The 16923-nt window shown below is 46.8% G+C and overlaps 1 protein-coding gene across 3 annotated transcripts in view; it reads right to left on the bottom strand.

Moving 5' to 3' along the window:
* The window catches only part of farp2 (FERM, RhoGEF and pleckstrin domain protein 2), a 47752-nt gene extending 31711 nt beyond the window's left edge, over nt 1-16041 (bottom strand). For all 3 annotated transcript variants that reach the window (XM_076278841.1, XM_076278839.1, XM_076278840.1), the window contains exons 1-2: nt 15976-16041; nt 13415-13667 (exon numbers count right to left, since the gene is read on the bottom strand). In XM_076278841.1, the coding sequence (XP_076134956.1) occupies nt 13415-13615 (201 nt within the window). In that variant the 5' untranslated portion in view covers nt 13616-13667; nt 15976-16041. The remainder of the gene's footprint in view (nt 1-13414; nt 13668-15975) is intronic.
* Between the last annotated feature and the right edge of the window lie 882 nt (nt 16042-16923).

The raw sequence follows: 16923 nt of genomic DNA, 5'->3' as shown, positions 1-16923 counted from the left end.
TTTAAAACCCTCTACCTTCACTGGGCTGCAGGGTTTGGTTTTACTAAACGAAGGACTAATTACTATGTAGCCAGAGCACACTACTCTTGGGGTTTGGAACTCTACCCTGTGACTTCCAGAGAAAATTACACACTGGGCCATCTGTTTGCAATGTAGAATGTATTTTTTCTGCACTAAAAACAGCCCGGCTTGTATTGGCAAGGACAGGCTCCATGTTTTTTTTCCCCCCAAAGTAATGCGTTATTCAACCGAGAGAGTCTGTTCAGCAGTAAACTTTGTATTACATTGATGCCTTTTTATTCAGGAAAATGAGAGACAGAAAGACAGAACTATGGGAGGAATGACTGAAAGAGTTACAAATGTAACAACCTCTGGCTAAGATCTGAGCTTGCACACAAAACCTCAAGGCCAAAACTAGTCAGAAGAGACTGTCAATAGAATGCATTTGAAATTGTAAGAGGCTGTGAGGATTTAGTGTAACTTCAGGTAATGAAAGAGGACAACCCATCCCTATTTGAACCCCTCCTTTTGAATTTGAGAGAGAGAGAGAGAGAGAGAGAGAGAGAGAGAGAGAGAGAGAGAGAGAGAGAGTGTGTCTGTGTGAAGAAAGAAGAGGGGAGAGTAAAGAGTGCAGTGAGAGAAAAACTAAGAGAGACAATGACAGACATTAACACAATAACAGAAAGACTAAACCTGGAGGAGTGAGAGAGAGCTACCTAGGACGGTGAGTGTTTTTGGGGGAGTAGAGGCCCATCCCGGCCTGAGTTGTGTGAATCATTAGCCAGCTGCAGGAATGCTCCAGTGGCTGGGGGTGTAAATAAACTCCAGCAGAGAATCCCTCTCAGGGGAGCCACAGCCATATCCCCCGCACTGCAAACACTCCACGCCACTCCACTCCACTCCACTCGTGCCCACCAAATTACTGCCAGACTGATGAGCCAGGAAATGTGTGTGTGTGTGTGTGTGTGTGTCGGTGTCAAATTATTAACAGAACAGGTTGTTGCATTGAGAGTCACACTTTTCTACCTCACTTTACTTTCCTCATGGGCCATGATCTAAAGGTGGAGCACTTGGTGAGAGTAAGACAGAGATAGAGAGTCAGGGTGAGAGAGAGTGAGGGTGAGACAGGTCATCTCCCTCTCCCCTTTCCGTGCCCGTTCTCTCCCACAAGACTCCAGTCCCAGCGCTCCACTTCACTCTCACCCGCTAGCCGCGTGCTATTCCAGTGAGGAATTTCCTCCCCGCTGCCAAGAGTCGGCAGGTAATTTCCCTCCGCGCGGCTTCGCTGTGGCCTCAGCCACACCGTGATATCGGCGGCAGCGATCGCTCCGCTCCGCTTCACAGACAAACGGGGTGTGGCGTCGAGTCCGAATCATTCCCACACCAGCGGCACCTCACGACACGTTTTCCTTAAACACATGCACTTTTCAGAAGTCTCCACCTACTTATGAAAGTTAATTACGATAAAGACCTTACAGCTGGTTACCTGATAACCTCCATTTCTATTCTATGACTTCATTCTAAAAACACTCCGACAGAACATTATCATAAGAGACAGCCTGATGGGTCGGCGAGACTCCAACTTAGATCGGACGCTGGCTCAGTTCGCACACTGCCATTTCTCTTGTTTCCATAAGCAGAGACAGCGGTTGGGAGACGTAGTCACAACAGAGACAAGTGGAAATAAGGGCCGCCGGTCATTTTCTATAAACATGTCACCGGAGGCTCGACTCCGCTGACCTCAAACCACCACAACGCTTACCGCGAGGCCCATCGGGCACACACAAGACTTTCTCAGCCCCCCGCGCCTCCCCGGTCCTTCCATTCCAGTCCGTCACACCCGAAGATGCCCGGCCCGTGCATGCGTGCAGGTTAGTGGGTCAACCAATCAAGGTCCACCCAGCGGAGCTGGATTACACAGGAACAGATGTTCCTCTGGCAGGCAAGTCTTGCCAGTGTTTACAGTGGAGAGGGCTGCGCGAGGCTATAGGCTTTGAGAGGGATACGAGCGAGGAATGGCCGGGAAGGGGGGAAATAGGAGGATAGAAAAGAGAAAGAAAAGAGAGGAAAAAGAGGGGGAAAAGAGGGGGAAAAGAGGACAATCGCAGCAAGAGAGAACAAGGGAGGAAGTCAGCCAAGACACTGTGACAGAACTTCAGAGAGAGAGAAAGAAAGACAGAGAAGAAAATATGTTGTTAATGAGAAACACTATGTTGTCATTAAAATTAAATAAAAAGGAAACAGAAAGCAAAGAAAGAGAAACATCTGATGCCGGACAAGCAAACAGACCTGACTTGCACACTAAACCAGTCTGTGAGAGAGAGAGAGAGAGAGAGAGAGAGAGAGAGAGAGAGAGAGAGAGAGAGAGAGAGAGAGAGAGAGAGAGAGAGAGAGAGAGAGAGAGAGAGAGAGATAGTGCGGGGGAGCGACAGGAGAGTGAGACGGGCGAGGAGAGACTGGCAGTGTGCTCAACGCTCCGTCTCCTGCCGTGTTCAGACTTGCCCCAGTCTCGGCTGTAGGTGGCTTTTTGTCTTTCGAGTTTCCCCACATCACTTTCCCACCACACACACACACACACACACACACACACACACACACACACACACACACCTTAGGCAATGAGTTCACTCTGAGCCCCCGCACAGGAGCCACTCCTCACGATAAAGACAGAGAGACGCACTGCAGCTTTGGCAATCATTAACCTGCCAGCCAGCCGTGATAGAACCCTACCAAGCAAGAGGAAAACAAACCACTCAAATGGCAATCTGGTTAGGCAATAGTGCAATCGTATTAATCATAGTCACATCAAACCAGTTTGAGCTGCATTCTCTCTGACAGCTCATGTATTGCAGAAGAATCCAATCCGCGATGCCTGCGTCATTTGCACGCACACGGTAAGATCTGCGCCATGTGTTAGCGCCTGTGTCCAAAGAGAACAGGGCTACCTGGAGGCAGACGGATCGCTCGGACGAGAGAGCTCGAATGAACCCGAGGATGCGTTCACATGCTCTTGTTTCTATCTGCGTAAATGCCACACACATTTACCCCTGACACACACACACACACACACACAGACACACACCTGTCGCTGTCACAGAGCCAACATCTCTCTTTCATACACACACACACAAAACACAGGGGTGTTTAGCCCCATGGCCCTGGCCACACGTGGCAGCTTGTTCCTGGCTGCCGGCTGGACAGCTGGTGAGGGTGAGGGTGAGGTCGCGTCTGTGGCCAGATGAATTGGGTGCTAATAGGGATCAGAGAGGAGGGGGGAGGGGGGCTTAGGAAGACTACCTGGCCTTGGCTTTAATGCAGGCTGACATTACTGACCAACTGATCCACTCTGCTGCGTCACTGCACAGGAGGGGGACACACAAACACGACGCCGTGCAAACAAACACGACGCCGTGCAAACACACACACATTTTTCAGCAGTGTCATAAAAAACAGGTCACCAGAGCACTGCCCACATACAGTTAAGTGACTAGAGGATGCTTTTGGTTGACTTATTGTAAAATCAAGAAGAAAAAAAAAACCTCCTAAAATCTCACTTGTGCAAAAAAAAATGTCACACTAACAACAACTTAAATTTTCATTTGACTTCCTCACATGGTCCATTAACCCTTAAAGGAGTACTGTCACACTGGTGTGACGGGAATGTTGGGAAATTAACATTCTAAAGAATATCTGGGTTCATTGAATTCAACATAGAATTTTAGAACCTTCAATTGTTGCGGAACTTAGAATGTTCAAAAACCTACACCTTTAAGGGTTAAGGATAAAATGACCGACCACACATCTATCAACATGGCTTGTGTGTCACTGACTCATGCCTTCTCCATGCGATGGGCCCAGAGTCAATCGGAGAAAGTAGGATAGCCGCTTCTGACTTGATCCAGCAAGGGCAAAAACAGAGTGCAAACCCTAAAGCAATCAGGGCACTGCGTCTGGGATTTTCCCATCAGCTTAGGGCAACTCTTTCTAGTGTCAACTCACTAATTTGTTTCACTAATTGCAACGTATGGAGAGTGCTCTTAAGCCATGTGAGTGAGGCTCTCGCTCTCTCTGTCTGTGTGTTGAGTGCTCTGGTAGTAGATGAAAAGAATGTTAGTGGATTGAACGGTGATGGAATAGCTCTGGAAAGTTATTTGCATGGCACGGGCTGCAGCAAACATCCGACAGTCTCTCTCTCTCTCTCTCTCTCACAGTCACCTGTATACACCTCTACAGCACCACAACAGATAAACACACACAGATTCTCCCTTGACCCCTTTCCCGCTGCACATCAGGAGGATTAGAGTAAGCAGAACTGAACACAAGCCAGTTCCCCACTAGCCGGCATGCAACGTAATATCCAACAACATGCAACATGGTACTTAACATGTCAGATTTCACCGACTCCAGCGCAAGACCATTCTAATCACAGCTCTTAAACACCAGTTAGAACAAGGGCTCACATGACCAAATACCACCAAGAGTTAATGAAAGTTTAGTGATCAAATAAGAATGGCTGCTGTAGGTTCTACTGCCTCCACTACCCACCAGATAATGGCTCGGTCTGAGCTTTTAACAACTTTCCAAGATAGCAATTTGATCGAACATGAGACTATTCTGGTGTCACTGTGGAAAATCCACAAAGACTTATCAACCCCGCTGGCTTTGTTTACCTGACTTTTTTGAGGACAACTTTTAGCAGTATTTACAGTAGAAACTCTACTGAGCCATGTGTGAGTGCAGCACTCGGCAATCCATGGAATGTGCCCTGGCCTTCAGTAAGAGGGGAAAAAAAAAAAAAAAAACTCACTCTTTCCAGCATTTCTCAACCTGCAACAATGCTTCACAAATCATGTACTGGAAGTTAATGAAGTGGCTTCCGGGACGCTATTGGCCCTGCCAAGAGCACAACTCCCAAGACACCAGAGAGGCGGACAACACCGCATTCATTTTTTTAAATTAAGTGCACCAAGACATGGCCAAAAAACCTACCATCTCTGGAACTTCCAATTCATTGCGAGTTAATCTCTAGATGAATTAAAGTGTTGACAAGTAATAAAACCCATGTTGACAGAGACCATTTCACTTGACTTAAGGTCCGCCTTGACTTTGATGATTTTCTCTCTCAACCTCCAGTAAAACTTTCAAACATGCACAAGTTCAAACCATTCTGCCTTCATATTTCCCATAATAACAAAGAAGCTACCCCAAAGAAACATTGCACAACAAATTATCCTCTTGCACGGTCAACAGTGTGAGGATCCGGAGCAGACTAGACGGGTGAGGTGCTATAAATACCACCCCAACCGAAGGCTCCATCGAACATGACACTCTGGCCTGCTGACCCTCGGGTCACTCTCTGGCCCCGAGTGCCGCCAGCCACCAGAAGGGGTTAAAAGTTAAAGGGCCAAAAGCTAACATTCCTCCGCTAAATGTCCTGCAGCTAGCGTCTCTACGTTCACCTACTGGAGCGCTAGGTTTACACACACACACACACACACACACACACACACACACACACACACACACACACACACACACACACACACACACACACACACACACACACACACACACACACACACACACACACACACACACACACACACACACACACACACACACACACACACACACACACACACACACACACACACACACACACACACACACACACACACACTTCCCCCCTCCTGCTCCTGAAGTCCACATCAGACACAAGTGCTCCTTTCACACCCCAACGATGTCGCTCTTCCTATAACCTCCGCCCCTCACTTGTCAACCTAACTTTATTTATGTGTTTGTTTGCGAATGCTGGCTGGACGAGGCTCCGACCGGCCTCCCACCCACGGAGGCCCTGCTGCACATTCTCTCTCTCTCTCTCTCTCTCTCTCTCTCTCTCTCTCACCGTGGCCACCACTCAGGAGTATTCCCCCTCTCTCTGTCTGTTGCTCTGTGTCTTTCTCCCCTTTCCCCCACATACCGCCCCCACACTTTTACATGCCCCCCACCCCCGCTCTACCCTTTCTCTTCACTGTATCTTTAATCTTACCCCTGTGCTCCCCCTTACTGTGTTTCGGTCTCTCTCTCTCTCTCTCCCCCTCTCCATACATCACCCTCTTCTCTCTTTCTCACTTGCTCTCTCTCTCTCACTTGCTCGCTCTCTCACTCTCTCTCCCTCTCCCCCCTTCTCACTCTCTGAGAGTAGTGGTGAAGGCCAATGCAGGGGCAGGGGAGTGCTGGATAAAAGAGGGCCTGTGTTCCTTGCCCCGCACCCTGGCCAGACACCACAAGGCCTGGCTTTCTGCTGCAGGACGGTGTAGGAGGGGCCTGGGGCCTGTGGAGCTGTGCCACGGGGCAGCCCGCGCTGCCAGTACCGGGGCAGGCCCTACCTGGAGCCAGCGAAAGCCTCCACAGCAGGCAGCTCACAGCACAGAGCAGAGCAGAGCAGAGCAGGGTCTGGTCAGACCTGTCCGCAGAGAGAGCGCGAAAGAAAAGAATAGAGAAGAATAGAAAGAAAAGCAAAAAGAAACATAAGGGAGGAAGGAAGATAGTGAAAAGGGAGACAGAGAGAGAAATAGGGCGAGAGAGTCTATGTTTACACCAGTGCTCTACAGGAGTTCAACTGTGACAGCCTTCCAGGCTGACTCATCTAGGCAGGCCTTCAGGCTTTCTGCACATCACATGTTAAACAAACCTCCACCTCCGCTGCAACATGGAGCCGTATGGTGGGAAAGGCGCTGCATGGACATAAGCGGCCAAAAACTAGGTGGTCTCCCATCATCTTTACTGCAGCCACCTTCTCCTCAGTGTCAAGCATCACCTGGGGGCACGGAGCTGCCGCTCACGTCACTCATCAAAAGAACACGCCGCGTCTGGTCCGCATGTGACAGTCGCCAGGGCAGCGAGTCAATTAGTCCTGGCCGGTTCAAACAAAACACAGGTAATGGGCCGGGGACTGCAATCACTCACTGCCCAGATCTGGATAGCGCACGTCGCATGAGGAGGGAGGGTGGCAGTCAGGCAGTCAGTTGGTCAGTCGTGTTCGAGCCAGAACAAGCCGAAAAACAACCAAGACTGCAATTTCTATCTATTTTCTGCTTCCATATTTAAGAGAGAACAAGACCGAGGTTAAATTACAAGTCGGTAAATGACAGAGGGACCAGATTTATCATCGTGGTGTACGGGATAGTCGTCTTCCTCGTGGATTTGGTTCCAAACTCAGTCCATCAGCATTTCCTGTGAACTGCTTTCAATATGTTTACTAATACAGCTAGAATTAGCCAGGGACAGCCGATAATGGGGAATTTGAAAATGTCATCCTGTTTTGACACAACCAGTCTGCACACAGAGCAAAGCACACCAACACACTTTACAGAACGCAAGTGTCAAAACAAAGGAGGCTTTCAGTACATGGCCAAGGAGGACAATTTCTCACAGCACTGACAGACAGGGAGAGAGAGAGAAAGAAAGAGAGAGAAAGAAAGAAAGAAAGAAAGAGAAGGATAGGAGAGGACAGGGAATGGGAGAGAAAGGGTGAGAAAGAGGAGGAGAAAAAAGAGGAAGAAAAGATGGAGAGACCGAGAGATTCAATCGCTCAGTGGGCCTCTATTTCCTTCAGAGTAAATTCACACTGGTGATCGTGGCAGTAAACAGCTTCTCTCTCTCTCAGGGGGGGTGGGGGTGTTGGCATTCGGCCCAAACTTGGCTGAGAGGTGTTCAGCTTGATTAAAGGATGGATGTCCCCTTTCAAAATAACTTCCACTACAGAGAGCCATTCACAATCTGGTTCACAGACTCCCCATCTCACACACACACACACACACACACACACACACACACACACACACACACACACACACACACACACACACACACACACACACACACACACACACACACACACACACACACACACACACACACACACACACACACACACACACACACACACACACACACACACACACACACACACACACACACACACACACACACACACACACACACACACACACACACACACACACACACACACACACACGTACGTTTCTCTTTTTTCACCCTCTTTTCCTCCCTGTCTTTTTCTAGAATCCTCCCCTCCCCACTCCTTCTACCCCTCTCCCTTATCGTGTCTACCATCTCTTGCCCTTTTGTAGGCCCAAGCACTTCATCTTCATTGGGGGCAGCTATTTATTCTCCGCTGAGGAAACTCTGACAAGCCTTCCACTCCAAAGCATTCCAAGATTCCGCAATCCAGCCGTTGGAAAGCCGCATTCACTGCATACCATGCAAATGCAAGACAGCTCACCAGCCAGTGGGGCCTTTGTGTCGGCCCTCAGAGACAACATATGGACCCATAAGATTATGAATAAACGTCCGCCTCAGCACTGTCCTGCCTCCTCCTTCCCCTGCAGTATAACCGCCTTCTCCAATATTGTTATGGCTGCTAAGGGAGGATTTAGGTCACAGCATAGTCACCCCCCCCCCCCCTTCCCCATCCCCAAATACAGACTGCCCTCCCACCCTCCCCAACAGCACACAAATCCAACAGAGGTGTAATCAACAAATCCAATTCCGTCTACTACAGTGGACAACAATGGGGCCCGGGCATGTGAATTAGCCGCTCCAAGAGCCGCGGAGGGTAGTAGGGGTGGGGGGCTGGGGGGGGGGGCGTGATTAGTTGCGACCGAGGCGGCCACACTTGGGCCGGCTCCCTGGCGGCGGATGCGGGGAGGAAGCGGGGGCCTGTCGTAGTGGCTGCCTCATCGCTTCCTATTAGCCTGGTGCGCGCTGGATCCAGCAGAAACGCAGCCAGCTGAGCCGAGAGGAGAGCCAGCGTGAGAGCCAAGAGAGAGGGGGGGGGGGGGCAGCGCCAAAGACTCCCCAGCGCCAGAGCTCACAGATCAGATAGGGAACCCAGCTCAACCAGCCCAGGTCCACTAGGCCTCCTGATGTCTTTAGCACTCATCTACTACTGGAGGACCATGGCATAGGCTTGGCGGGGGCGCTGTGGTTTGATCTCATTTATACTGGGTCACACGCTGCGGCTGTTGCCGGCACAGATGTGGCGTCTATTAGTGGCACTTCTACAATGCTCTGGAGGAAATCTTGGGTTGTTGTTAAGGGACGAAATCGCTTTGATTTGCTGAGCTGAGATTCAAGACATCATGCGGGCCACCATAATATGCATGATTTCACTCATGCAGGAGATTAGATACCTGCACAGGCCTCTGTTTAAGACTGGCCCATGGGAGGTGCGTGTGTGTGGGGTGGAGTGGGGGGGGGGGGTGGGGTCACGTCCCACTGACCACAGTCTGGACACAAAACCAGCCTCAGCTACGCTCCAAAACACTTTACCATCCCATGGTGAACCTGATACCTTACAACACACACTGCCCCATAAATAGGCATCTCCAGATATTTTACTAGGACAGACTGTGTCAGAGATGCCCCATCTTGCAGAGAGAGGGGAGCAATACTGAAAACCAAGAAGGAATTGCAATAATAGACCAAATCTACCAGAATACATTTCAAATGACAAAAATTTAAGAACTGTGATATTGACAGCATCTTGATCTAATAAAGTATCTAACATGATCCCCCATCATGTACTAAGGAGAGAAAATCAGTACAAACAGAGTTCATCCAAACACACATAGAAAACAAAGCTCTGTTTGTGTGAGCAAGTCATTGAGCAAGTAAAGAGAGAATAGGGCTGTCACTTTACGTTCGAAAATCGATTGCACAATCAATTGGACCAAACAAAACAAGTTTCGAAAACTAAAATAGGGAATCGATTTTAACCAAATATGAACACTATTAATTTTAAACGAATTAAACAAAATTCACAAACAAGAATATAAGAATATAAAAGAATTCCGAAGTGCAGTAAGCATTGCGAAAGCTAAAAAGAAAATTCCCACCAATTTTACGCACCGGAAACAGCTGTTTCAATCAGCTGCTGTGCTGCTCGGGTTTTGCCAAAAATGGAGGACAACGCGATCAACCTGTGCGACATGAGAGAGAGGAGTGATAGGCCCTAATAACTTGAGGAGTTCGGTGTGGAAGTACTTCGGATTTTTGGTATATCAAACTATGGAGAAGAACAAAGCGGTAGGCTATGCAAACTGTGCAATGGAGTTCTACGTAGGCGAAATTTGTTTGACATTTCTAATCTTAAACACAGCTACGTTGAAGCCTGCAGTAATGTTTGTCACTGATGTAATGGCAGGATACTCGGCTTATTGTTTTTCGAGAATGTAGCACTCCTGTTTGTCATTGTGCACGAATCTTCACGACAATAAATCATCAGAAATATTGCTGGCTTGCGTCTACAAGCACCCTCTTTACGTTCGTCCTAATGCCTGTTATTTTTTTGTGGATTGGCCTTTATTTGGCGTTGAAAATGGAAACGTCTTTAGACATGAAAAATCGATTTTACAATCGATTCCATGAACACTTATGTCTCAATAATCGAACAGGATTTTTTCACAAAAGTGACAGCCCTAAGAGAGAATTGAGCAAGTCTATATATTGGCCACTATCATTCCCACCACCACTTCCAATTTAACCCCCCAAGAACCACCCTTGCAAATCACACACTGTCAACAGCAACGGTAGCCCATATTCAGGATATCAGCAAACCAGAGTGAACTCCAAAGGCCTGATTACATGGTAGGGACAGAGGGAGAGCACTCCTTCTTAACTAAATGAAAGGGACCTACCATGTGTTATAAATATCAGCGGCCAACACTGGTATGCACATTCCTGGAGAGACGGTGCTGGACCGTTCAACACAGCTGACCAACAATCCCCCCCCCCCCCCCCACACACACACCCACATCAACACACACAGCGTGTGGGTGTGTTAGTGTGTATGAAGCGTGCCTACATCTTAATTTCTTTACCTTTTTCTCAGATAGGACTGAGTAGATAGCACATGCCTCAAAAAACCCAAAGTCTGACAAGAATTCTGGGAAACACATTTTTCCACAGATAAAAGATGTCCTGTCAGAGAATAGTGTTATCTGAGAGTAAATACTGCTTTACACAACCACAAGGATTACAAAACAACTCTTATCCAATTGGGCCAGTGGATGCTCAAATCACTTGCAGTGGGAAATTGACAACCCGGGTTAGGGAGAGAAAATTACAATGTCATTTCATAGGAAGGAGAAATTGCTATTTTGATTGCATAAAAATACCAGTAAAAAAGGACATGCCTTCAAGGATATAATACAATCAAAAATTTATTGAGAATTTTGTTCTTTTTCTGCGGTCCTTTTTTTAGGTCAATTGGGGATATTCCACACAGCTGTTGCCCTCCTAACCTGTGCATGCTTGTAAAGAATTATTGTGTGCCTTGCAAACAGATGTTGCCAACACAGCACTACACCAACATGGGAGAATACAAGCAAACACTCTCACATGCATACACACACACACACACACACACTACAGGCAGTGTACTCGTGCCATCCTTGCTGCAGTTCAAGTCTCCTAAGTCTTCCTGTTATTTTACAAAGCCATATAAGACTCTCAGCAATGGGCTTACTGGCCTCTTACAACAGAACTTAATTCATGACGCACAATATCATGCATGGCCTGGCATATAAATACCATTGCATTGTCTGTGACTGACGCAAACCCATCTCCATCACTGGCATGAAACTCATTGCTGACTAATAGCCTGCACCTTAGCACTGCACTGCACTACCTATTTAGCATGGCTCCCTACATGAAAACGAACTAAACGCTGCACTGTAATAAAAATGAGCTCAAAGATGATCACTCCTCACGTTACTCCCCCTGCATTGAGAGGAGAGAATGGATGCCTTTCATGCCCACTACAGCCCGATTTGCTGCTGGTCACGGGAAACTGTTGGGAACCCCCCCCCCCCCCCCCGTCCTGCCCACCACCCCCCTCTCCCTCTGTCAACAACCTTGACCCTCCTGTTTGCCACTAAAAGAATAGAATGCTGTTCATCTGTGGTTACCCAGATACCAAACACCGCAGTACAAAACCCGCAGATAGAGGACAGAGGCTCTCTAAATATTTTGCCTTTCTGATCTAAAACAGAATGGTCAGAAGCAAACTGTTGTATTCTTTGGTGAGGCAAACTCAACAAAGAAAACTCTTAGCAAAACACAGCACCATTTAGCAATATCCCAAATGGCTGCTTAGAACATTTTCAGCAGCACATGCTTTGATAAAAGTGTAGGGTAGTAAATTGGTCCTTACGGATCACTGCAAAGTTTTCACAATACTCTGCAAACACTAGTACAAGCCGAATACACCACAGATGTTAGACTCCTGGGTTCTATCTTCCTCCCTCATTCTCATTTTTGACTCCTCAACAGCAAGTCATCAATTCCCCAATGAAACCAGCCCAGCTCAGAGGCTGGATACAACCACCAGGGGACCAGAGAGAAGCTCAGGCCTCCTACTCATCCTCAGGGGTGGGACAAAATATTGATAAATAGCCAATATCTTTTTGCGATACGTCATCGATATACTGTGACCAAATATCAATATTTTTACTGAAATATTCAATTAAAAAAACTGACATTTGTCTAGACACACTAAAATATACATTTCAATATTTTGCCTTTTTCTTCTTCTTCATTCACACAGATACGGTGATGTATCGTGGATTAATTGAATGTATCGATTATTGCCGAATCGTGATATCATTATCGTGGCCAAAGTATCGTAACGGTATCAATTTGTGAGTTACTCTGTGATTCCAAGCCCTACTCAACCCTGGCACGACATATAGGCACCATAACAGCCTCCTCTCCAGTGCAGCCCACTGGACACTGCACGCTCGTGTCCAGTGCCTCATGCCTCTCCAGAGTAACTCCAGGCCATGCGAGTAAGCAGTCTTAAAGAGGGATGGATTTGAAGGCCAAAGCCATGTTGCAGCTGTCACCGGTCCGAGCAGCACGCAAACGGATAGTGGCCCCTGAGGACAGCACAGCAGGAGGAGAGGCAGCAGTAGAGGACGAGGAGGAGGAGGAGGAGGAGGAGGAAGAGGAAGAGGAGCAGAAGGAGGCTGGTTCTCTGGAGACATAGATTTGTGATCTACAATCTACGCTACAGATGGAAACTGGGGGTGGATACGAGATTTTGCAGGGATTTAGACAGGAGTAAAGCACACAGATACACCTGGCTCCTCAGTGCTCAAGGAGTGCCTCAAAACAGCGTAGTCCCTTTGTTCAGTTTATAGTGAACTATTGCATGCTGCTTTTATCCAGACTAAAGGGTAGGATTAAACGGTGTGATTCCTTCCTCTTCTGCATGTACATACACATGTGCCATTAAGCAATACCCTACCCTAAAAGGGTATATATACTTATACCTAGCAGTCTGCAGCACACACAGACCAGACAGGGTAAAGGTGCACTGACTCACCTCCAGGTCGTAGAACTCCTGGGCGTCGTCCAGGCCGAGCACGCGCAGCTGTAGCCCGCGGCTGTGAGCTTTGCCCCCACTTCCCATGGCGGTGCTCAGGCTCTGGCCGGGCTCCAGGGTGCTGATGCCGGCGTTGAACTGGGCCCCCAACCTGGTACCAGGAGTCTGCAGGGTGCGGTAGGTGCCCTCGATCTCGCCCATCGCCGCTCACGCCTGAAGCAGCGCACCCTCGCGCAAACGCATGCACATATAGCTGAAAGGGAGAGACGGAGAGAGAAGATTATTTGGAATGCAAGGGGAGTTTGAGTGTTGATTTTGAATGTGGTACAATATAGTAAATTCAGACACTGCCTCTGTGTATGCTTCTCCAACACAGCTCTGAGACAGACAATATAACAAAAACCAAAGAATGAAACTTAAAATGGTGAGTGCCCAGAGACATCTATGGCCAACAAACAACCACTGTGAATCTTTTAGCTGTTTACTTTGGCAAGCACATCCTCTTGTGCACTTTTTTTAAGAGACTTATCAAAGCACAGTACCAAGGAACTGAATAGTACCCACTGAAAAAGCCAATGTAAGCACGGTCAGCAATGATGCAATGTGAAGAGGGAAGGCGGTCATCCGCCCTCAACACAAACTCTAATTACCCTATCACACCTATCTTTTCATGCAGAGATCACAGCTAACTACACAAAGAGTTGCACAACATCAGCGGGCATTTCCTCTGTCCTCCTTGCACTCCCACACTGAATGAGTCAATGCCATTCTGATAAAGCATCAAAAAAAACTGTATGTCTGTACAAAATTCCTGTATGACATTCCAACAATAGTAATGGAGAAGACAGCTTGTAAGGTCTGCATTTACATTTTTGAGCTAGAACTCAGAATGTACCCTACAACACTACAACCTGTGACAGCAATAATTAACCGGCAGGTAACATGCCAGGTCATGTCTCGACACTGGTAATAGTGTGTCCTTTGTGACTGTAATAGGGCAACACTGGTGCACATCCAGGCTGACTTCCCTGTAATCATTGTTAAGGTTAGGATTAGAAAAGGACAACCTCATCATAACACTTTCCCTTTCCAGTTGGACACCACAAAAAGATCAGGTTCACATTATGTCTACAAAAATAAACAAACCTCGTTTTTCACATCAGACTTGGGGTCTGTGAAAACTACAGTAGCCTAGCCTACACTGCTTGAGGACTTCTTATTTTTGAGTTATCCTCACAACCTGTACAAATATGGGCATTTAAAACACTAATTTATGCAACAGTCACCGCTTGCTTTGAGGCTCTTGGTCGTGTTCTATTCCAGATTTAATGATTTCCGTTGGTGCATTTTTGTGGCACACAGCTGGCACACATGAGCCCATCCCAGAAAGCCACTCTGAACACGTCAACAAGTAAGACTACCACACCATGCTAAGAGCAAAGGGGTCGTGCCACTGCTGTGCAAGCAAAGCCAAAAGAGAAAGTAGGCTATATGGTAGGCTACTGCACATAGCATAACTAACACGAGCAAACGGCACAATTTCACAGCAAGATTTATGAACGTAAATAGAGACCATACTTTACACATCCCCCTCAGATAGAAAGTTGCAACCATTTTTGTTTTTGTTGCCATACTCATATGACGTGTGTGCTACAATAGTTTAAATCCAGTAGACTACAGTAGGCTATGATGCAACAGGTAGACTAATTTGGTCGCTTTCAAATGCAGAATGCCAGAACAAGATCTGATTTATGTAAGACTATGTGGACGTGTTTTACTGATTCGGTTAATGACACCATTCAGTTTGTCCACTCAAGTTTTAAACAATCCCGAGGATCAGGCTCAATTAATTTGCCCATCCTAATCTTCTCAGACGCAACAGCACCCGTTTCCTAAACTCATGCATTGCAAGAACCTGAGTTAGCACATTTTTAATTCCCAATAATGTATTCGGTTGATATAATCTGAAAACCGATTAACCAACTTGTGTGTGAGCAGGAAAGAGTTTTATACCAACGAAGGCTGGAAAATCTCGAGCCCTTAATAACGCCAACCCGTTTCAGTCTGCGACGAAAACCAAATGTAGAAGGCACCCGATTTAATTTCGCATTGTAGTAGCCTAGTAGCCTAGCCCACGACCTACAAATATATATTTTAAAATGTCAACATAATATGCAAAATTCAAACTACCACTTCGTATTGTTTAGGCTAAGTCCTTCTCTTTAGTCACTTAAGCTTTTTTCATTCCTTGTCAATACATGTCGTAAGAGTGAGCGAAAGGTTGGGTAAAACTTAACAAAGCAACCAAGATGTAGGCTATGCCTATTTACGATTGAGAACTAGAGATTTAAAACACAGGCGCTACTTAAAAGTTACTGTAGCCAACCGAGCCGAGCCGCCAACAAAACAGTTCCAACAAACATGCATCTCTACATCCTAAATAACAAAGAGCCCCTCTGTGCTCACTAGCATTTACATCGATTATCGACATTTTGTATTAGCAACAGACAGAGTATTAAAACACAACTATTTGTAATTAACTTATTAAAAGTAGGTCGTACCTTATGGTTTTCGTCTTGTACACTGTCTGGAACTCTTTCGGCAGTATATCCGACGGCCGTCGCAAATACGAACCGCAGGAAAATCTGCTATCCCATTGGACACACACGCCAGACTTCATGCTCCTATTGGCTAATAGTTCATTGAAACATTTACTCACCATTGGGTGACAGAATTACCTGAGAATTACGTTAGGTTTCATTAGTAGGCTACATTAAGCTACCAAGCCTTGGGGTAGATAGATAGATAGAAAGATACTTTATTGATCCCTAGGGAAAATTCAAGTCAACAACCACCAAACACCCCTTTTGTATTTTATAAAATTTTAAGTTTATGTTGTAGGCCTAAATGATTCTCATTCGCTTCTTGCAGGCTTACATAATCTATCAAGTAGCCTAGCCTAGGTACAATCATAGGCTACGCAAGTGAGTGTAAAAAGTAATTCATACATAATTGCTAAACCATAAAATGTTTCCTCTGATATTTTTAAATCCTGTGTAAATAAATACAATGCAAATGTGCATACACGTTTAGTTGCAGTAGCTTCTCTCTCTCTCTGTGAGTGTGTGTGTGTGTGTGTGTGTGGGAGGGTGGATGTGTGTCCATGTGTGTCCCCTACAGCCTTGGGCAGCTCTCCCATGGGGAGTCTAACATCTCAGGCCACAGTAACAAAGAAGCAGTGTTCCGGTAAAGACCCACACAACAGAGCACCAAATATAGACCCTCTGCAGACCCTGGATGCCACTCAAGGCAGGGATGAATTAACACAAAACAACAGTGCGAGGACTTAAGGTTAGCAGGTTGAGACACTTGCAGGGGATTTGCAGGGTAAGATGAGGGAGTTTGGCTTGACTGCAGCCAGGCCACTAAAAGGAACCATTCATGTTAAAATGTCATCCTTGATGGGAGCAACCAAATTCCACAGTTCAACAGAGGTCTAACTGAGAAGT

The sequence above is a fragment of the Alosa pseudoharengus genome, unplaced genomic scaffold (assembly GCF_046254945.1).
Source record: "Alosa pseudoharengus isolate Yale_2024_CS ecotype anadromous, Long Island Sound unplaced genomic scaffold, YU_APseudo_1.1 YU_APseudo_1.1_scf_11, whole genome shotgun sequence".
Taxonomy (NCBI): Eukaryota; Metazoa; Chordata; class Actinopteri; order Clupeiformes; family Clupeidae; genus Alosa; species Alosa pseudoharengus.
The sequence above is the reverse complement of the archived record's forward strand: the minus strand, read 5'-3'. Positions and strand labels throughout refer to the sequence as shown.